The 22,792-nt window shown below is 32.7% G+C and overlaps 1 protein-coding gene and 1 pseudogene across 1 annotated transcript; one reads left to right on the top strand and one right to left on the bottom strand.

The window, feature by feature from the left end:
- The first annotated feature begins 2,086 nt into the window (after positions 1–2,086).
- LOC148604568 (membrane-associated progesterone receptor component 1-like) lies at positions 2,087–13,438 on the top strand. Its single transcript, XM_088548270.1, has 3 exons — positions 2,087–2,410; positions 7,070–7,225; positions 9,280–13,438. Exons 1-3 carry the CDS (start codon positions 2,104–2,106, stop codon positions 9,393–9,395), a joined length of 579 nt encoding a protein of 192 aa, XP_088404396.1. The 5' UTR covers positions 2,087–2,103; the 3' UTR covers positions 9,396–13,438.
- A 24-nt stretch (positions 13,439–13,462) lies between these two features.
- LOC148604567 (uncharacterized) lies at positions 13,463–16,913 on the bottom strand (annotated as a pseudogene).
- Between the last annotated feature and the right edge of the window lie 5,879 nt (positions 16,914–22,792).

Below are 22,792 nucleotides of genomic sequence, written 5' to 3'. Positions count from 1 at the left end.
GGTCATCGAATGTTTTTGAGATGAATGATTGACTTGTTTCTACTTCATTAACTCGGGTTGTAAGCGTGTTAAAATCACGTCTCATCGCGGTCATTTTTGTGTCAATACTGTTTACAGATGATTTAATTTCAACCCACATGGGTGTGGCCGTGGGGGTTGGCTGCGTGGCTGAAGGGTAGGGCATAAAAGAACCCCCAAATTGCATTTGCTGGGTTGGTGAGGTAACTGCCATTGGCATCGACATATTGATCATGTAAGGTTGACCGTTCATATTTTAATTCATAGCCGGTACAGTAATGGCGGACCAATCGAACACACCTGCCTGACCTTGGTCTTCCTTTTTACTTTTTGTCCGCTTTTTCTTCTTGTTCGGTTGTAGCGACCCGTCTGGTGACGCCATCTACCTTCATATAACTCAAAATCATCACTTTCCCAATGAATAAAGTTCATTAATATTTGTAAATCACATTTTTTGTGGAGCCGATGTAAACATCCTGCCATTAACAAGGGGAGATAACTACTATAAACCAAGACTAAGACACTCGAATAATTGAGTCACAAAAATCATGGCTTTTTGACCAAGTGGGGTACAAATAAAGGCTTAAAATGAAAACTAATCCGAAATTATTCTTTAGCGACTAACTAATTCGGTAATGAGAGGTATTAAGGTACATGAAAATAATCATCGTGAAGTTGATAAGTGGGGTGCACGGTGGACTCTCCCAGTCCATGGATAATATATAGCCATAACTATGGCCATAACTATGGCAAGTCAAAGTGGACAAAAATGCATATTTATCAATGTTTATAAATAATTATAAATATTTATAATTAATTAATAAATATTTATAAATAATTTATTAATATTTATAATTGAATTATAAATATGGCAATTATAATATTTAAACATTCAAGACAATTATTAATATTTATATTTCATGTATAAATATTTATAATTCATTTATAAATATTTATAATTGAATTATAAATATATATCAATCCCACCATCTTTATAAATATTTATAAATAGGCATTTTTGTCCACTTTGGCTTGCCATACATAACAATAACATAAATGTATACGCGTATATCAATGCTTAATAAAAGCAATCTACACGTACATAGCCGTATTACACCTGTATATCATATATTTAGATTTAAATATAACTTTTTGTGTATGCATTATAAGTGTTTGTTTAAAGCCTATATATCGACTACACCGTATCGCATACCCTATATCACACCTCTAGACCTATATCGCATACCTTATAACACACCCCTAGACCTATATCGCATACCCTATATCACACCCCTTCACAGACCATGCTTAAAGTGTGGTTAAAATATATGATGTAATAAACATGACATGTTAAAATCTGTATCACAATCTGAATCAACCCTCGATCTATATCACACCACGTGTCGGTGGCCCTTGGGGTGATATAGGAGTCTCAGGTTGATACAGCATGTGACACAGATTTTGACATGTAATATTCAGTATATAAAACGAAAATATATGTGCATATGATAATATACGTGTATGCCATTGCGCCAATGACACGAATGGCCATGCATTCATGAATAAATTTTATGCTATTTTATTTTCTTACTTACATTCTGTGAATATGGAATTTCGTTTAAAAAATACCATAGATAAGGGACTGTAACTTTTGCAATGACTCGGGGATTAAAAAATCAAGGCAATTGACGTGCATTTGGGACCACCCCATTTTTTTCTGTATCCGCAACTGTGACAAAAAAACTTTTACAGGTTCATATTGTGTATAGTACGAGGATTTTTATAGTAGCCTATAAATTTCCTGAGCATCCGGAATCCTGAAAATGCCCGTCCTGTATGAACCTTCATAACATCGGAAGTGACAGATTAAATTTTATTCTTTATCAGCAACTTTCATAACCTCGAAAGGATTTCCTCTTCATTCGTAAGTAGCTCATGGTTATATATAGCTGACGCCATAATGTTCGGGATCACACACTGGTCTTAGCAAGTTGAAGGACAAATCAGCTTAACTGGTTTCCTGTTGAAAAGCCGCACTCAGTTAGCTGGGAAGTACGAAAGTGCAAGGAGTGGTTGACAGTAGAAATGGCCGAAAAAGCTGTGGAAAGTGAATCAGGCGGATTTTTCTCTAATTTGCTCTCAGAACTGTTCGGCAGTCCCCTTAATCTCCTCCTTCTCGGAATATGTCTCTTTTTGTTGTACAAAATATTAGGAGGCAGGCGAACGGTGGCTCCCTCATCTCCAAAACCTCAAATTCCCAAAATGAAGAAGAAAGATTTCACACTCGAGCAGCTACGAGAATTCGACGGGAGAGGCCCTGATGAGAGAATCTTGATAGCAGTCAACTTCAAAGTTTTCGATGTAACCAGGGGAAAACGATTTTATGGCCCAGGTATGGTAGTTGAGTTATATTTTTGCTATAATTCAATTGAAACCACAACAAGTTGGGAATCCTGAGTCAGTTTGCCAAGGTACTGTAGCTCAAAATAACTGAAAACCTGGGTAATACTGAATGTACAAAAATAAATGAACACTTCTATCATGCATTTTAACATACACTTCTGTTGTGTTTACATGAATGCAAAAAACGACGTGTAAATGAACGATAAACGATGGAAAATGGAGAGTTTCAAGGAGTGTATATTTTCAGATGAAACATCTGTTGACTGAACTATCCAGGCCAAAACATCCTAAGTTGAAATCTCTACTGGCCAAAACTTCAGCCCAATGAAAACGAGATGTATATAGCTGAAAACCTCAATAAAATACTTACCATGATGATTAATTGCTCACTTTACTATTTTAACATTCTTGAAATAAGTTTTTCGTGAAAAAAATAGGTTTTTTTTAATGAATATTCCAACACTTTTTAGCTACATGTACCCAACGAAAGTCTATAGCTACATGTACATGTAGAACAGACCTGGGTCCAGTTTCATAAAAAATTGTCCAATTGAGATTTTCCTCATATCCTTAAGTTTTCTGAAATCCTCAATTTCAAGTGATCTGATTGGTTGAAATTTGAATTGAAAGATTTTATGAAACCAGCCCCTGATACCTCAACTTAAATGTATACATTATACATATATCTTGATATGTTGTAATTCAGCACTGCCCATGGTTGAGTGGGAAGATATTTATTGACTTTGATCCATTACTTCATCTGACTTGTTGAAGTTGCCACATTTATTTTTTACTAAAGAAGTATTCAGAACTAAGTTAAACCTACTGTTTATCAAAATCCTAGAATTTGTGTTAAAACCCAAGAAAGCATTTTGAATGGGGACAGTTTTCAATATGTGAAGCCATTTTGGATTATTCACTAATTTTACAAAATGAAAATATTTCTAGATTTTTGCACATGTACATTTTTGTACATTTAAACTCAATAAGAATAAGAGTTAAATCTAAAGCCAAGTACATTGTACATGTAGCATGGTGTGGCGCCATGCCCGTTATTCAGAATGACATGCCCCTTTTCCAACATGCCAAATACCCTTATTGGTCGCAAAAAAGTGCCCCTGTTAGAATTTTAGCCCTCTCGCAACCATAAAATTTCGCCGCCATTTCTGTTGTTTACTTAATGATTTGTTGGTCAAATTTGACACAAAACCCGATTTTGTCAAAATTACCTAAAAACTCCAAAATCAAACCCCTAATTTGCATTTCAGTCATATTTCTGTAATTAAAGGAGTCATTAATCTGACAAGGTGTTAATTCCTGTCTAAACAGGCAAAGGTACATTTTATGGCAGGTGAATAATCTCCAAGGAGCAATCAGCTAATCAGGGTTTGACAATTAGAAAGCTAATTCTGATTGGATCTACCACTATTTTATGAACATCCAGTCATTTTCTAAAGATTAAATTCTACTCCACAATTAATTTGACAATACTGTCATTTTAACATGTCTTAAATTTGTAGAACCATGTGTGTAAACAATTTCTTAAATTAACATTGTTTATACAAAATGAGTTACTTCCCCTGCAGTCTTCACATTTCCTGTTATTTCAACAATAGAAAAAGTTTTGTTTGCAATAGTTAAAGGAAATACTATTCCTTTCAAATAGTGATGATTTTGGCAATTCAGTATCAACATTCTTGAATATTTCCTCATATTACTGCACCTCATCAGGTATGCATTTAACGAAAAGCAAGGGTTGCCCAAGTTTCCCTCTTTCTATATTCAAGAAACTGTACAGCATTATGTTGTCACAAATTTCACTTTAGACTTAATTAGGCCCGGAAATACTTGTGGAACTGTAAAGCCTCAAGTTCACAACATGAAAACTACCTCCCCTTCAACTGACATAAATGGAAAGAAGGAAACATGTGTTCAATGTATAAACTTTCAAATAATAGAAATGAATTTGAATGGAAATAAAAGTTTCTCATTTACTTTTTTTCAATTAAAAAAAACTTAGGAATAGGTTTGGAGGAATCCAACGCAAAATAGGGGGCTTACAAACTTCAGTCTATTATAGTGCATGCACATGTTCTACTAAAAAAGGCCCTATAATTCTATAGCGATTGTCTCATTCATACATTACTACAATAAAACCCATGCAGTTTGCAAAATATGTCCCAAAAATGTTGATTCACACGTTGTCCCATGTAAAAACCCCCATGGGGATTTTCAAAAGTTGGCAGGTATCTGACTTTGTCAAATTAAGTTTTACTTCAAATAAAAAGGTTTTAATTCAGATGTGTCTTAGATTTTTTAAATTGTATGACAATTTTTAAACAAACCAATGTGCCCTAAAAATTAGACATCACGACAAAAAGTGCCCTTTGGAAGAAAATTACCATGCCCTTTTCTAATCCTAGATTTAACACTTAAAGAATGTAACAATTTATTCTTAAAAAAATATTGACATTTTTATTAATCAACCACAAAATTTGCAATACATGTACATACATGTATAGACGAGATGGTCATTGTCATGATTGAGCAATATAAGTTGACAATTTATCCTATAAAAGTTCTGAAGCCTGTTTTCTGTGGAGTCACTTGTATCTACAACAGACAAATATTTTAACTCATACTTACTAATCTGGCCATAATTATAATCAACTTTGTGCTCTTTTATTAATATAAAAACAACTCATAGCAAGTATCACTAGTTTTATGTCAAATGCTTTTTGACAATAAAAATATACTACATTTTTAATTACTTTTAATCACCCTGGTATACATGTTTTATTTTGTATTACTGGTATATATGAAGTTTTTATGTATGTACATGTATATGTACAACCTATAAAATGGTCACCAAGACTAATAGGTACATGTATGACTCCCTGATTAATTTACTAAAACTTCTAAATTGACAAGTACATGATCTAGCAGTGTTTTACTGTTTTCAGTTATTCAATATTTGCTTCAAATTAGATCTTTGTAAAAATATTCATAATTACTGTGAAAGTACTTTAATTCAAGGATACCAGTTTTCGTGGATTAAGGAAGAAACATGAGTTCTTGGATTCTTCAATTCGTGGTTTGGAGCTTTTCAGTATACACATCAGTGGAAATTTCCTTTTCATTGGGAACCAAAATTCTTGGTTTGGCCTACCCACAAAATCCACGAAAATTTGTACCCAACAAACAATAGTACTTACACAGTAATATACAAAGATGTATGTATTACATGTAATCATATACGTGAACATTTCACCAACAATGTTCAATTCTTTGATTTGATTAATTTTAGTATTTTCTTCGAAGCTGCTAAGTTAGTGGTCTGTAGACATCCCAAGAATGATGGGTTTGTTCTTTTTTTTCAGTAGTTGATTGTAAAGTTTCTTAAATGAGTAAATTTTTTAACTGGATGTTCTATTCCAAAGGCCATGTGAGCTATTGCCATCACTTGGCATCTGTCGTCGTCGTCGTAGTTAACAATTATACAAAACTCTTCTCCTCTGAAACTACTTGACCAATTGAAACCAAATGTGGTATGAATGTTCCTTGGGGTATCCTGCAAAGAACTGATGTGGGGATTTTTGATTTGTCGAAAAACATGACCGCTGTTACTAAAAATAGAACATAGGGGTCAGACAGTAATTTTTCACATATATCTCCTAAATCATTAGGTTTAGCTAAATTCTGACAGGGGAAATGTGTTAAGCATGATGAGGTCTATCTCTTGGCAAATTTTGGTTTTAATCCGTTCTGCCATGTTGGAGTTATTGCCCTTTTTCAACGATTTTTGCCATTTTTAATGTTATTTCTTTCAAAAATCTTCTCCTTTGACACTATTTGACTAATTGAAATCAAGCTTGGTATGAATGTTCCTTGGGTATCCTGCATAGAACTAATGACAGGATTTTTGATCCGTCAAAAAACATGGCAGCTGTTACTAAAAATAGAACATAGGGGTCAGACAGTAGTTTTTCGCATATATCTCCAAAACCATTAGGTTTAGCAAAATTCTTTCAGTAGCTGAAATGATCCATATTGTTAGGACTACAAAGGTCTTTAGGGATAAAAGTTGTCAGATGACTCCTTGTAAGAGTTATTGCCCGTGAAAGGGGAAAAATGACTCCTTTTTTTTAACAGTTTTCATTCAATATCTTGAAAACTATGATAGATTTAAAGAATCTTTTGATTGTTGAGAAGATCTTATGATATATCCTACCAAAGAATTTTTGAGTCAAAATTGTGGACAACTTATCGTTAAATTTATTGCCTTTGAAAGGCAAAATTCAACCAGGTGAGCGATTCAGGCTCCTGGGAGCCTCCTGTTTTTATAATGCTTTTACTAATTGATTTTATATTTTATATGTAATCTTACTCTGAGAAGTTGCAGATTAAGATTGACTTTGGTTATAGTTGATTGATTTTTATGGAAGTTATGGCCCTTGAACGTAGAAAGTTTCAGTGAATTTACAGTTTTCCACACTTTTTTTACGCAGGGGACATAGGAACGCTGTTCTGTTATTAATTTACATCTACATCTTAGGCTTATTAGATTTAAAAAGTTGTATTACAAATTTATGTAAAAGGCTTTTGTATCTTTCGGTGTATACAATGATGTCATTCTTTTTATTTGCAGAGGGTGCATATGGAGTATTTGCAGGAAGAGATGCATCAAGAGGGCTAGGCACTTTCTCTCTAAACGAAGATGCTTTAAAAGATGAGTATGATGATTTATCAGATCTCAGTCTAGAACAAATGGAACGTGTTAGAGAATGGGAGATGCAATTTACAGGTAAAATTGAACAGCAATATTATCTTAACATGAACAAATTTCAGAAGTGAACATTCAGTTTACTATTTAGTGTTTATATTATTATTTCATTCTGTGGAATTGTAAGGACATGAAACAGTATATGATGTTTGATAGTATTGTTGTAAAGTTCTGCACACAGCAGGACATTGAATATATAGGTTGACTCAACTTGACAAAGGACTAAACCTTCTCCCTGTTATATAGCCTGTATTTTATAACTTCTTAAGATAGTTCGATTACAATTATATATTTATCTCAAAAGAGTTCAATTTAACTTTCAATTATCTATTCAAAAGTGAAGTCACTCATAATATTAACAAGAGGCTCCTAGGAGCCGGAATTGCTCACCTGGTTATTTGTTTGCCTTTTAAGGGCTATTACTCTAACAAGGAGTTGTCAGACAATTTTGACTCCATTTGATTCATTGGATACATTTGTAAGCTTTATAATAAGGATCTTTTCGGCAATTGAAAGCTATTGGCTAAACCTAACAGATTTTGAGATGTATGCAAAAATCTGCTGACCCTATTGTTCTTTTTTTTAGAAATGGCAGCCATGTTTTTTCAACGATTAAAAATCTGTCATCTCGTTAAGGATACCCTATAAAACAAAAATGTCAACTTTCATTGAATTCTGTAGAGCAGTTTCTGAGTAGAAGATTTTTTAAAGTAATAATATCATAAACAGAAAAAAACGTCCAAATAGGGCAACAACTCCAACATGGGTCAACAAATTTTCACCAAAATTTGACCACAGATAGATATCTTTCTGCTGAATAATTTTACCCCATGTCAGATTTTGGTTAAACCTAATTGTTTTGGAGATATATGCAAAATGCTGCTGTCTGACCCCAATGTTCAATTTTTAGTAACAGTGGCCATGCTTTATAACAGATCAAAAATCCAAACGGTCATTTGTTAAGGATGTCCTTTAAAGCAAATATTCCAATTTTCATTGAATTCTGTAGAGTAGTTTCTAAGGAGATTTTTTGAAAGAATGACATTAAAAACAGCAAAAAACATCCCAGAAGGGCAACAACTCCAACATTGGTCAACAAATTTTCACCAAAATTTGACCACAGATAGATCTCTTCATGCTGAATTATTTTACCCCATGTCAGAACTTGGCTAAACCTAATGGTTTTGGAGATAAATGCGAAAAACTATTGTCTGACCCCTACATTCTATTTTTAGCAAGGGCAGATATGTTTTTTGACGGATCAAAAATTTCCACCTCAGTTCTATGCAGGATACCCCAAAGAACATTCATACCAAGTTTGGTTTCAATTAGTCAAGTAGTGTCAGAGGAGAAGATTTTTGAAAGAAACAACATTAAAAATGGCAAAAATCGTTGAAACAGGGCAATAACTCCAACATGGCTTAACAGATTAAAACCAAAATTTGACCACAGATAGATCTCATCATGCTGAACACTTCTACCCCATGTCAAAATTCGTCTAAACCTAACGGTTTTGGAGATGTTTGCGAAAAACTACTGTCTGACCCCTACTTTTTATTTTTAGCAATGGTGGCCATGTTTTTGGACGGATCAAAAATCCCCACATCAGTTCTATGCAGGATACAAATCAGAACAAAATAATGAAAATTCTTTATACTATTAAAATTTCAGTCATTTTACTCTTATTTCTTTCGGAAAAAATCTGGTTGTATGAAGTGAACATAAATTGATGAATTGAAGAAAAAAAACTGATTTTGTACATCAGCTGTAGCCGATGTTCAACTATTTTTTAGGCAAATATATAGTTGGTAAAAAATAACTTTGAAAGATCCAATATTTGTGACATCATAGCTTTAGAATCACATGCATTATAATCAAAGTTTAAAAAAATTATCAACATTTGAAAATAAATTTAAATATCAAAATAAGAGAGAAAATTGTGGAAGTTAGCACTCATAAAGTTTTGAATATCCTCAAAAGCTTGATTTGTTTATTATCATGTACAATCTATTGTTTTGTTACAAACCATGCTTGTAAGAAACTGATGCAAATGATCCTAATCTTTCTTCTTTCAGAGAAATATGACTATGTTGGTCGGTTACTGAAACCAGGTGAACAGCCGAGGGACTATTCGGACACTGAAGATGAGCAATCGGAGGAGAAGAGTTCAGAAGGGAAAAAGAAGGATTGACTTGAGCATGTTTTATAATGTTAGGTGCTATATGTCAAGTCAAGCCAACAAATTTGTTAGTCTTCGTTAAGCTTGTAAATCTATTGTTAGTAAAGTCCCATATATTAACCCCTTGCCATAAGCAGATTAAAATTGCATATAGTGTCTCAAAGACATGTTATGGGGTGGTTGCTTTAATTGCTAAAGCCTAATTTTAACATAATTGCTTTAATACTTTTGAAGTGAAGATTTACAAGATTAATGAAAGGGGAAAGAGATGACCAATTGAAGTCAGGTGGCAAGCACTAGGATGATATTTTTATCTCATCTCTATTTGACCAAAATATACAAAGAAGCAACAATAACTCTTAATATCCATTTTAACATCAGCAGACTCTAACTTGATTGATGCAACTGAAATTTTTAAACTTTGGAAATGTGAAGTCATTTAAGACCTGCCTTAAACATCGAGAGTGACCTGAAAATTTGTGTTATGTCTAATTGTACATGTATGTCTGTTACACCACATGATAGCAACTGAAATTTTATTTTAATATAGACGAGTCAAGTAAACTGTTACATCATATCAAGTGTTGAAAATCAGATTAATTTTAGTTAAAAATCTACTTGTATCAGATGTGTTCATTGATTAGAAACACTTATTAAGATTTCAACCACAAAAAAATCAGCATATGCTATTTTGTTTTGCCATCTTGAACAATGATGAACCCAATATATTTCCATAGTTATAAGTATGGTTTTCTTGTTTCCAGAATGGTCAAACTTTAGTTTAACCTGCATTACTAGCCAGACTTTTACATTTCTTTTTTCACAGCACATACAGGTATACATGCTAACCAAAGTCACTACCATTGACAACTGCAGTGTATCTGTTATATTATTTCCATTTGTAAAGGTTTAGTGATTTTTCAAATGTTTTAATTGTTTTTGCATAGAGAAATCCTTGGTTTTCTTTAACTTATCAATAATTGCACTTTAATGATAGTAGTGACACTCATATCACAGATTTGACACATCTGTATTTCTGACCCGTCCACCTTTTGTTTACACACCATATTTATAATTGCTTATATCTGAGTGGTTGCTTTCAGTGAGGGAATATGGCTGTATGGGTTTAACTATAGTCTAGTCCTGTCTGAGTTCAATTGGTGTATCTTAGAAGCTTATTAATATAATGTTCACATTGGTCTACTGCTTTTATCTGTATTTTATTGTTTCAATTTGTTTTTTACTTTTTGTATTTTGAACTTAATTTATATGTATATATTTTTCTTTGTTTTTATTCTTGTATGTAAGAAATAATATTGTGCAATCAACATTCTCTGAAAGTTTTTATCTTACCTATTTGGAACAGTCAGGTATACCTAGTGATCCACATATTTTTGGTCCAGTGGTAAACACATGGTCCACTCTACTGAAGCCCATCTTTAATATGAATGAAAAAATAGCCCTGGTGAAGTGGTTTTTGCCTAACTGTGCTTCAAAAGGTTTACCACTTGTTTTTGCTTCGGTGTATTTTAATAGGGATATCAAGCCTTTTTTATATATGCCAGGCTCATGTATGAACAGTGTAGTCATGCATAAATATTATTTCTTTTGCCTACATATAAACAAGAATCAAGAAATGGTCGGCAATATTTATTCATTTGGTGTTATTGAATTTTTTTTCAGTTTTTAGGAAGACAACTATCATGTATTATTGCAGCAATTTGCTGTTGGTAAGAGTAAGACAAGCCACTCTCTCTATAAATACTGCCAATTATGTTGGCCTTTTAGAGGACTGCAGTAGAGCTATTTCAATATATGGCCCTTAACAATGGCTACTGAGTACTGTGTATAATCAGACATTTAGTTTACATCTGTGTTCAGCTCTGTCAAGACTAAATACTGTTAAATGTTTTATGTTCTTTTAAAGCTTTATATTGTTATTCATTTTTGCATAGTATTTTGTGCATAGTTTTTCATCACGAAATAATTATACACAAAAAATTAATTTGCATTAAAAATGTGCAAGGAAGTTATGAATCCTTATTTGTAGACTACAAAAAAATGTGCAAAAATGAATACAGAAACAGTGCTTGTATGTACTTTTTTTATAATTTCATTCCATTTTTTTTTATGTTTTTATGTTTTTGTCTTGTGCATGAAATGTCTTTAAAAGGAGGTTACACATCATTAAAGCTTAAACAGTATTATGTTTTGCCTGTGAAATGGTGTGTATATTATGTTATCTGTCTGATATATTCTATAAGTCCTTGTTCGTACTATGTGAAACATACATGTACAATGAACACAACAACATGAGAAAAATACTTCAAATTTAATTGATGCTTTTCAGAATCATAAATTGTGCTTTCTGTTTTTAGAGGTTTTGATGGAGCAAAAATTATGTAAAGCTGTTAGCATTGAATCAGTTTGAATTGGAGAAAGTTGTTTCATTTAAATCTTATGCTTAGACAGACTTAACATTTCTTGGTTTGCTATATATGTTTTTTCCTTTTAATAACTTTGGATGCCTTGTGTGAATTATAATTAGTCTGAAAATAGGACTTATGGAATCATTTTTTAAAGTACATATGTGCCAATATTAAATCAATTTTCTTGTAAATGATGAGAAAAAAAATTGAGAATGTATTTTTTTCTTCAGTCAGTGAACTGTTTGAAGGATGGTCTAATTTTTGTACTAAGTCTGTCATGTTAATATTTAAAACATTCCATTGATGCACATATTTCTACAACTTTGTTGTAAAAATGACTTTGAATTTAGAAACAAACTGTAATACTAGTATACATTCATGCCTGTTAATCTGTGCGTTATCTGCCCTTTGGAGAGTTGAGCTTCGAAACATTTCTAAAAACTTCCTGAGATCTAATAAGCAAATTTCAGTGACTATTTGTGTATAGCATGGGATGATTATAGATATTTTTTTCATAGGGGATTGTCTGAACTACATGTTTGGTAATTCTTTACACATTTAAAGTTGAAAATATTGTTTTGCTGAAAAGTGTGCCATCGATGATTTGTTAAATTACATGTACTTTAGGTTTAGTATTTAGTTTAATTTAAAGTTTGTGAAGTGACAAAGTTTAAAAAGAAGAATGAAACTGCTGAAAAGTCTTTGAACTATCAACAGAGGTGTCAATTTTCAAACTACTGTGGAAGTAAAAAATATTTTCAGTATTACTCTATGATTGCTTATCTGCTTATTCTAGTGCTTATCAGTAACCTGTAAATTCAAGGAATGCTCAATGAACAGTATCTTATATTTCTGACTAAAATTTGGCAAATAATTTTTTGTTGTGTTAATTAGTGCATTTCATGCAGCTTTTTTCTAGTTGGATTTAGGTCAAAGCAAAAATGTTGATATTGGACTTGGGCATAGATGTATAGTTACTTTTTTTGGTGTTCTTAGTTGTAAACTTACCTTTGAAACTTTATTATTTGTAATCTTCTTATAGATTGTCAGCATACAAATTAGAATATTTTACTGTAGTTATTTTTAGTTTTAATCATGTGATAATGGTAGAATTGTTTTAGTTCTGATCATGTGACTACTTCTATCAGGCAGACAAATGAACCATGTCTTAACATTGATAATTAAGAGTATATTGCTATGGAGCTGTAAAGTCTTGTCTGGTTTTCGGTACTATGTCAACAATAGATAGTCTAGAATTTTTAAGGAAGGCATAATTTTTAAACATCTGAAAAGAATCTCTTAAAACCAGTGGATACATTGTACATAACAAATTCTTCTGTTATGTTGATACAGTTTAACAATCAAACAATTTTGACTAATTGTTTAACTTATCTTTTTAAGACATATATTGGAGCAGTGGACTATTTATATCCTCTCAAGAACACTAATTTATTGCATGTTTCATTTTACATTGATCGTTTTGTATTATTATTGGCTGTGTTCAGACATGGTTCGACCAAAATAATTGAAGGATTTGTTGGTTCATGCTGTATTTTTGAATTGTAAACTTTTGTATATACACAGATTGTAATTTAATTGAATCAAATTAAAGCAATTGTACAGATATATTTATGTATTTTAATGCCATCCTTATTGACATTTTCTTGGAACAACTGCAAAGGCTCTTGTTGGATCACCACTGCCTTTGTACATCTTCATTGCTGGTAGAAAAAAAATTTTGTCCCTGATTTAGGAATTCGATCCAAGTTGGCTATTCCTTCCACTGCTAATTGAATCCTGAAACAGTCGTCTGTGAACAGGCAGTGTACTAAAGTTAAGGAAATCTACAGTTGGAGTATCATTGCCAACAGCAATGACACACTACCTCTTATATAGTCCAACTAGGATATCAGTACGTCTTTGACTTATTTATATCATTAGTATTAAGCACTTTAAACGGAGCAGGATAACTGGAATTCACCAGAACAACTGCACCATTTTTTATGTTCCCAGAGAAGTAAATCGTTTACCTTGACGGTTGACCCTATACATATAACTGACCTTGGTTTTTCTTTGTACATCGATAATCACACCTGGACCACTTACATTATTTAAAGGGATTTCATGCATGTGGGGTCGTTCTTGATACATGTGAGCTGGGGCATCAACATAGGTTAGAGTATGCTCAGGCAGTCCGACCCAGTTATCTTCCATTCTAAAAATGTATTAGTTTGTAGTCAATTAATTGATATATACATTTATGGTTTACACTTGAAGACGAACTTTCATTAAAAAAATCATTTTGGTTGTGTATTTCATGACCTTGCTCAAATGGGATGGGCGGATTTCTTTGAAATTAATGTGACAGCTTTTGTTGTTGATAATTGCTCGTGATTAAGGTGGACAAGTGGAATACATGGTAATTCAAACTTTTTTTTTAATTATTGGTGATAGAGTAGGCCTTTGCAAAATCAGCAGACTATTTAAACACAGGGAAACACGTGAGAAACAAATTAATTTACTTCTCCGAAGTATTCTACAAATACCAGCATAATGTTTGTTTTCGGCTGTCAGGGCCAAAGGAACAACTAGTTAACTTACAATTACCAAAGACTGGTACAGATGTGTTTAAAAAAAACGGAAAAGTGAAATACACATATAGTCGATTTATTTAACGAACCTTTAAATACAGGTCTTCGAAATGTATTGGGTTCTGGGTCAGTGTACAAGTCACTAGATAATTGCAATGATCTCAATACATTCGTTAGAGCCTTGACATTGATCCCGAATCCTACAAATATATTTTTTCATCATATTATAACAGGAAATAAATGAATTCATTGTGCATTTTCCGAGAAAATGCGACAAATAGAGGTTACAGACCACCAATTCAACCAATGAGCATTTGGAACGTACGCAAAAATAGTCCTACGCAGAAATTACCCCTGTTCCTCATAGTGCTGTGAAAAAAGTTCTCATCTTATTCAAAAAATTTAAACAGTTTCTGAAAGGAAAAACATTTCTGTACATTTTATAGGTGCATTTTGCTTCTTGTGATGTGAAGCCTAATCTCCATAATGATTTTTAAATATACCCCTGTCTTGTGAAAACACTGGGATTTCCCATGCTATTTATAGACCCTTTACTTTCGGTGACCAGTACTGCACTGCAAGTCTGCTAACCCCACATGCCATTCTGAGGATTGTGAGCTGACATATGTAGAATCATGCTGATATATAGTCCTCTGCAGGTTAAAGTTAAGGTAAAGTCCAGAGAAGCCATTGAATATTGTGAAATTAGCATAGAAGCCTATGGAAAGTGGAATTAGTGGTTTTTAGCCTCAAGTTGAAGCCATGGCAAAATGAAAAGTTTCTTGAAATAGCTTTAAACTACTTGAAGATTTCGTTAACTTTGCCATGAGAGGAATACACTACAAAAATCCTTCAAAATATGCATTTTTTTAAGTTATAGGTCCAAATTATGGAAAACTGGTCTTTTTGGCTGATTTTTATGTCCTATCTTGTAAAAAGTGTAGAAAATTTAGTAAAAATATCAAATATTAAACTTTGAGGGCTATATTTACCTAAATATGGTGGTAATAAGCACTTGAAATCAAGTTTTGTGTAGATTTGAGCAAAAATTAGGTTAGAAATGAGGAAAAACTCACTTTCATTACTGCGGTTAAGGCCATATCAGCATTCCCCTATGGCAACATGGAAAATCCATTATTGAGTACTTTTTTTGCTTTAGGTGCCCTTTACTGGTCATGTTTTAATGTGAAAACACTGTATTTACAAATTTAAAGCCAAATATATCACCTTTTGTGAAAATTTAAAGATTTAGGATTTTTGACATGTGATCAAGAAAAAGGGGGAGGCATGTCAGAAAGAAATTTTTAAAATAGACCAATTTCTCAGAAAATGATTACTTTTAAAACTATTTCTTCATTAATATTGTTCAAAAACAAGTTGTGATTGATATTTTTTATTTGAAAAGTCAGAAAAAGTTCTTTGCAAATATTTAATGCATTTAAGTATGGTAGAATATTGTCACTTTTTTGCTCGCACAACTTGGTTACCCTATATTTAAAAATCAAATATTTAAAAAAGTGCTTGTCACATTTCACTGAAACTTTGCAAATGCATTCAGTATGTGTGTAGGAAGATACCTGTATAGTTATTTATTTTTTCTAAGACAAAAAGTGACTCTTTAGGTTACAACCACCAATTCAACCAATGAGCATTTGGAGCGTACGCAAAAATAGTCCTACGCAGAAATTACCCCTGTTCCTCATAGTGCTGTGAAAAAAGTTCTCATCTTATTCAAAAAATTTAAACAGTTTCTGAAAGGAAAAACATTTCTGTACATTTTATAGGTGCATTTTGCTTCTTGTGATGTGAAGCCTAATCTCCATAATGATTTTTAAATATACCCCTGTCTTGTGAAAACACTGGGATTTCCCATGCTATTTATAGACCCTTCACTTCCGGTGACCAGTACTGCACTGCAAGTCTGCTAACCCCACATGCCATTCTGAGGATTGTGAGCTGACATATGTAGAATCATGCTGATATATAGTCCTCTGCAGGTTAAAGTTAAGGTAAAGTCCAGAGAAGCCATTGAATATTGTGAAATTAGCATAGAAGCCTATGGAAAGTGGAATTAGTGGTTTTTAGCCTAGATACGTTTTTCCTCGTTATCCGTGATCTGCTGTTTCCGTTCTGATAACATTCGAAAATGATCGGAATGTTCCCCACAATGATCAGAAGTGTTTGTGCTACAGATACACTTCTTTTTATTTACATAAACATGCAAGGTTTGGTTTAATGTGTAGTTCATGTTAAGTACTTATAATCACAAATATTCTGTATACTCAAAACACACTTCACATTACTTATAAAAACAGTCAAACAAATCCGATGGTTTATTTTATTTATTTATTTATAATTTTTTTTTTTATCCCAAAACGATTTACAAATTAATCTATCAATTCATACATATCATCGATATACACAACACATTTATTTTAATCTCACCAGATTTTGTATCTCTCATTGTATCTATCGAAGACTGGAGTTAAGGCTAGAAATCCACTTCCCATAGGCTTCTATGCTAATTTCACAATATTCAATGGCTTCTCTGGACTTTACCTTAACTTTAACCTGCAGAGGAGTATATATCAGCATGATTCTACATATGTCAGCTCACAATCCTCAGAATGGCATGTGGGTTAGCAGACTTGCAGTGCAGTACTGGTCACCGGAAGTGAAGGGTCTATAAATAGCATGGGAAATCCCAGCTAAATCATTATGGAGATTAGGCTTCACATCACAAGAAGCGAAATGCACCTATAAAATGTACAGAAATGTTTTTCCTTTCAGAAACTGTTTAAATTTTTAAAATAAAATTATAACTTTTTTCACAGCACTATAAGGAACGGGGTAATTTCTGCGTAGGACTATTTTTGCATACATACCAAATGCTCATTGGTTGAATTGGTGGTCTGTAACCTAAAATTAAACGGAGGATAAAAGGGCAAAACAAATGGGTTTGGTCCTATGGTATGAGTCAAGTCTACTACGTCATACGATGGGTGGCTAGAGCATGTCGTCCCAGATGATAGCTCGATTTGGAGCATGCTAAGGATTAAGTGAAACATCTAAAATAGAAGTTGTTGAGATATTTCCAATAGTTTCTTCTGTTCATGATGGTTCTCGAAAGTTTCATCGAAAGAACAAAATAAATTTATAATTCAATGTTATAAAACTATCCTCGAACTAGAATTTCTTCATTGGTAAGCAAATTAAAAAAAACGACAACAATAGCAACCCAAAAATTGAAAATAGCAGTAAATGGTACTACATTTAGATTTTATTTGAAAACAAAATTGAGTTGAAGCGAGGCATGCCCAAATCTGGGATCACCCTTTCCATGGTTATATACTAATGGTGCTGCATATTTGAAAGTGGTAGCAAGTCCCTGTGCGTCAACGAAGGTATTCACCAGCCCAGTAGTAATACTTGTCTGACCCGATTTATCGTAGATTATTGGACGAAATTTGCAATATTGCGAAATTAAGGCCTTAAACTTAAAAAACACCGAGGCTTCATTCCTTGTATTGCATTTAGTGAAAGTTCCCGGTGTTCTAGTTTCGCTACTCATTTCGATATTGCTACTTTTAAGTATTTCTTGTATGCATTTTTACTTAGATCTTCGTACTATGTTTGGTTATATGCTGCTTACGCGAGGTTACTTCTTCAAACACCTGTACTAAATACCAAAGTTTGTAACCTCTGGAATTGAGAATGAGGGAGATCTCCAGAATGGAAAGCTAGTCATAACGCGTGACGTCACTTTTCTTGAATTTAAAACTACAGAAAAAATCAAATTCATACTGTCACATGTATACAATGCAGATATGATTTTAACTCATTGTGTAGTCATTCAAAGCTTTGATTGTACTCTGATGTAGCTGCTTTCATCACTAATAAAGAGGGTCTATATTCATAACAGTTGCATGTCTGGTTCATCTTACAGGTTATTAGTGCACATAGTGTGTCTTTTTTCATGTCCAATCTGAATTGTGTATTTTTTTATCATTGGAAAGGCTCTTTTAGATAATATGGGTTTTTAGTACTTCTGGTATGAAACTTTAAATTTAGATCTCCATTTATGTATTTAGTGAAAGTCTTCTTTATTATTCTTAATTATAGTCTGATTGGTATTTTTTGTATTAAAAAGTCGATATTAAAGTAGGATTGCGAGAAGTAGTTTTACTGAATGAACAGAGAAAATCCGTGAACAAAACAAGAACGGGAATACTTCAATGGCAACGCACAAAGACGAGATCATATAGCACACGTAGAAAAAAAAACGAACCAAACTATATCTATATATATATATAAAACAAAGGGGAAATCCGATACGATGTTCATTCAAGTGTTTACGACGGCAGCCATTTTTATCCCAAAATTTCTGCACTGTTAGTCGTCTTCCAGTTTTTCAACATGATTATTATGAGAACTTTCATTTCTAGTAGGATTTGTGTATTGTGTCATAACCATTTACTGTAAATGTATTTGAACATATAAATATTTGTATTTGTATTTGTATTTGTTAAAAGGAACCGTTCAAATGCTATTTTAGCGTGATTTCATATTACTAGAAAATATTGCAAAAATACCCTATCACATATTGATGTTATATATATTCTTTTTGTTCTCAAAACGGACTTATCGCAAAATTACAAGCTTTTCAGTGTAATGTGTAAATTAAGTGTGCAACTGCATGGCAGAGGGATATGTGAAAAAAAAATGTAATCGCGTGGGTGTAAAATTGTGTAGTTGAGTGGCAAAGTAAGTTTGTTGGAAACGGTCATTCTGTTTCAGTTAATCAGGGGTAATGTCCAGTCAATCACGGGTACAGTCCATTCAATCTAGCAAAATTTTACCCTATATCAAAACAACAGAAGATAGAAGTTTTAATCTATAGCATTATAATCCAAATTAACACAGAAAAAAATACGGGAGGAAACCTCAGAATAAGCAGTTCAAATTTCCTGTGGAAATTAACATTGGATAGGGAAATAAGTCGGTAAAAATGGATGAAAAAAACAATAAAATTTTATACAAAATCATAATTATGTCCTATCTTTTAAATAAATTTTAGCAATAGTGGACATTTTAGCATTAATTAGAAGACCATCCACAACTAATGCAGGGGTTTCATATCTTTTACCAAACTAAGATTTTTAAACTAAATAGTAAACCGTATGCAACACTTTTCTAGATAAATGAAGTTTCAAAATTCCAATAGTGATGACAATGATAAAGTAAATATTCTACTTCTTGTGGTTAAAAGATTCGTTTAAAAAGGCAAAACTGTTCATAAATAGTTTGCAGTACCAATCAAAATGATGGACGTGCCACTTATGTGGGAAGTCTTTAAAAAAAAAAAAAAATATGACTTTTTACGGAGTTATCTCCCCTTTCCGATGTAATGTAAATTGGAAAGGGGAGATTTAAAACATTCTTTCAGCACCTGCGTATGCCAGAGCTTGTCGTAACTACGCAGACTTTTGTATCGCACCAGGACTCTTACAGTTAGGCTTCAGGAACAAAGTTATGTTGCTACAAGATTGAAGTCATCACCAAAGAAGTTTTATGGTCGCCATCATGAACTCGTGGATCGTTATGGTGTATCCATCTGCACCTGCAAACTGATTTGTTCATTTGTGTCATAGTTTTCCTTTCCTTTTTAATCTACCTCGGACTTGACTTTTTATGAGCAACACGGCGGGTGTTTCTAGAAAAGCGAGGACATTTATCCTACCGCTGCACCTGGTCCATGCTCCCAGTTTTTAGTGGAGTCCGATATGTTCATTTGCTTTTGTTATTTTGTATGTATTATTTTAGTTACTTAATGTTCTTTGTAGTGTATGTCTGTTTTCCATGTTTGGTCTTTGTCCCTGGATTACTTTCTTTTGATTTCCGCAAGAACCTTGTTCCCTTGATTCCTCTTTCTATAGGGATTTTGAAATGTTTAATTTGAGTTATCTGCAATTTAGATTTTTTAGACTTTTTCCTGTGAATTTATAGGGAATAATGTCATGTATTTGAATCAAATTATATTCTGTTACAATTTGTTTAAGTTTATTTTGACTGGACTAGTTGGGTGACGGCTGTAGAATTTCTGGAATGATGACATTAATCAATGAACAACATATACATGTTCCGATAGGTTTATGTAAGCTGCTGAGCCCAATTATAAAATTGTTTACAAATATCACAATTTCTAGCAAAGCAAGTGAGTTGAGAGACCAAATAGTGGTTTTCATTCTAAACACAACTACACCAGAATAGGCATTAGATGTGCTTATGATAATACAAATCGAAAATATATTTCAGTTTCATATCAGTATCAGTTCCTAGATTTACAGGATTGTAATCTGACTGAAGGAGTAAGTACCTCCTTTCCGGCGCACTGTAAATAATATTTTTTTTCTTTTGCTAGGTCTATTGTCAAGCTAACATTAAAAATGGAAAGAACAGAATGTTTTACGATTGCATTCTAGAATTATATAATTTGGTAACAAATTCACGAAAGCGCATAAAACTCTGTGGTTATGGGAAGACTCAAACTAATATCCTACCTTTATATTTTAGGCATCCATTTACTTAAACTATTCCTTGGTCAGCATAGTACCTTCTATTGACTTTGTGCACGAATGACTTTCTAGACTAGGTGTCATTCCTTAAATGACAGATCACTACGCGAGTTTGACTAATGACCTGGTAAGTTTGGTTGACAATACAGGGAAGATCTCACCACAATCATTAAAGCATCAAATAAGACGCATACCCTAACTTCATCATTTAAGCATAAGATAAGACGCATACCCTAACTTCAAAACATGTGTAAGAAAATCGACACTTTTGGTATCAAATTCACCCGGTGACCTAATTTCCCATTGCAAAACGCATTCGTTGCACTGCTGTCTTTGTCCATACCAAATACATGGTTATTAACGAGACTTATGTTTTGTTTACTGGTCTATTTTAAGAAAACTCCTTTGTCTTTCGAATTGCATAGTGACAATGAAGAGACAATTAAACGTATATGAAGGTTTCAAGTCAACAATGAGTAGCATACAAAATAGCATCGATAGTTTCGTTCTGAGTTGGAATGTACTTTGTTACTATGAGGTATGTATACACCAGCATGCATGCGTTATTATCTTGACCTATGACTTTACACACAATCTGAAATTAACATTATTCAGTTAGACCAACCTATTTTACTCTTATAAAGACATTTCACTAGATAAACTAACTTGGTAAAGTTAGGTTATTCGGAAAGGCGATCACGAATAGTTATCTAGAGTTTAATACAATGCAACCTCTTCTGAACAAATTATTTCTGATGACATACGAAACTTCAATCGATCAAATGGCCTGCTACTTTTGAAGTCAAGAGCAAAGGAAATAGTTTTGTAACATATCAATCATTATCCCATATTTAAGAAAACGTATATTCATCTCATTAAATCAAATAGCAGATGTGCCCTGTTTCACATCACACAAGCTCGATGGATAGTTACAGCTTAAGTACTCATATTTGATGAATAGTATTCGTCTATTTTGTATTTAGGTTATACGTTAGTGCATTTGTTGCGTTGGTCATATTCTAACACATAAAGGGGTATGTCCAAATTTGTTCTAGAATAATGCATTTCTATATCTTTAATTAAAATAGAAGGTAATAGCCACCCTTAACGACTCACATTTCAATGACCTAGAACAGAATGGAGGCGTTAAACATTATGGTTGAACTGTTTTCCTTATAATTTATCTTCATGCAACACTAAAAATTGCATACTTTATTATTATAAATCAAGTTTAAAACGTCATATATATTCACACACACACAAAAAACTTGCATTGTTGTGTTATATACTATATTACATACATCTCTAGAAGAGAAACAGGTATTTAACAAAAAAAAAAAAACATCAATTTTGAATATTTACGGAAAAGTTGGTCAGCATTAAAATTGTTTTTACTTTATTTCATGTATTCTGTCGAACAAAAACTTGAGTGGTGTAATTAAAAAAAAAAAACAAAAAAAAACAAAAATGCCTAATCAAATTTCTACACATTTGCACAACCTAATTTCGAACTCACCCTTTTGTATAGAAACATTTATTATCTTCACTCAATTGAACCAACTATTGTTAAGGTAAGTAATGTCTCTTCTGAATGCACATTAGAAAATTTCTGAATAGCTTCTGACAGGAAATATTAAAATTTCAAGCATTTAGATAGGATGCTGACTATGTAAGTCCGCAGAAATGGAATAATTGTTAAAAAAAAACTATAAATCATAACATTGAGGTAAGCATGAGCAAAAACATGATACAATGGACATTCCTCAATAAAGAATGAAGAAAAAACAACCATAAGCATGAGGTAGGTTAATTAT

This window comes from Perna viridis, chromosome 10 (genome assembly GCF_037379345.1).
Source record: "Perna viridis isolate PV_CMFRI_1.1 ecotype Kerala chromosome 10, ASM3737934v1, whole genome shotgun sequence".
Taxonomy (NCBI): Eukaryota; Metazoa; Mollusca; class Bivalvia; order Mytilida; family Mytilidae; genus Perna; species Perna viridis.
The sequence above is the reverse complement of the archived record's forward strand: the minus strand, read 5'-3'. Positions and strand labels throughout refer to the sequence as shown.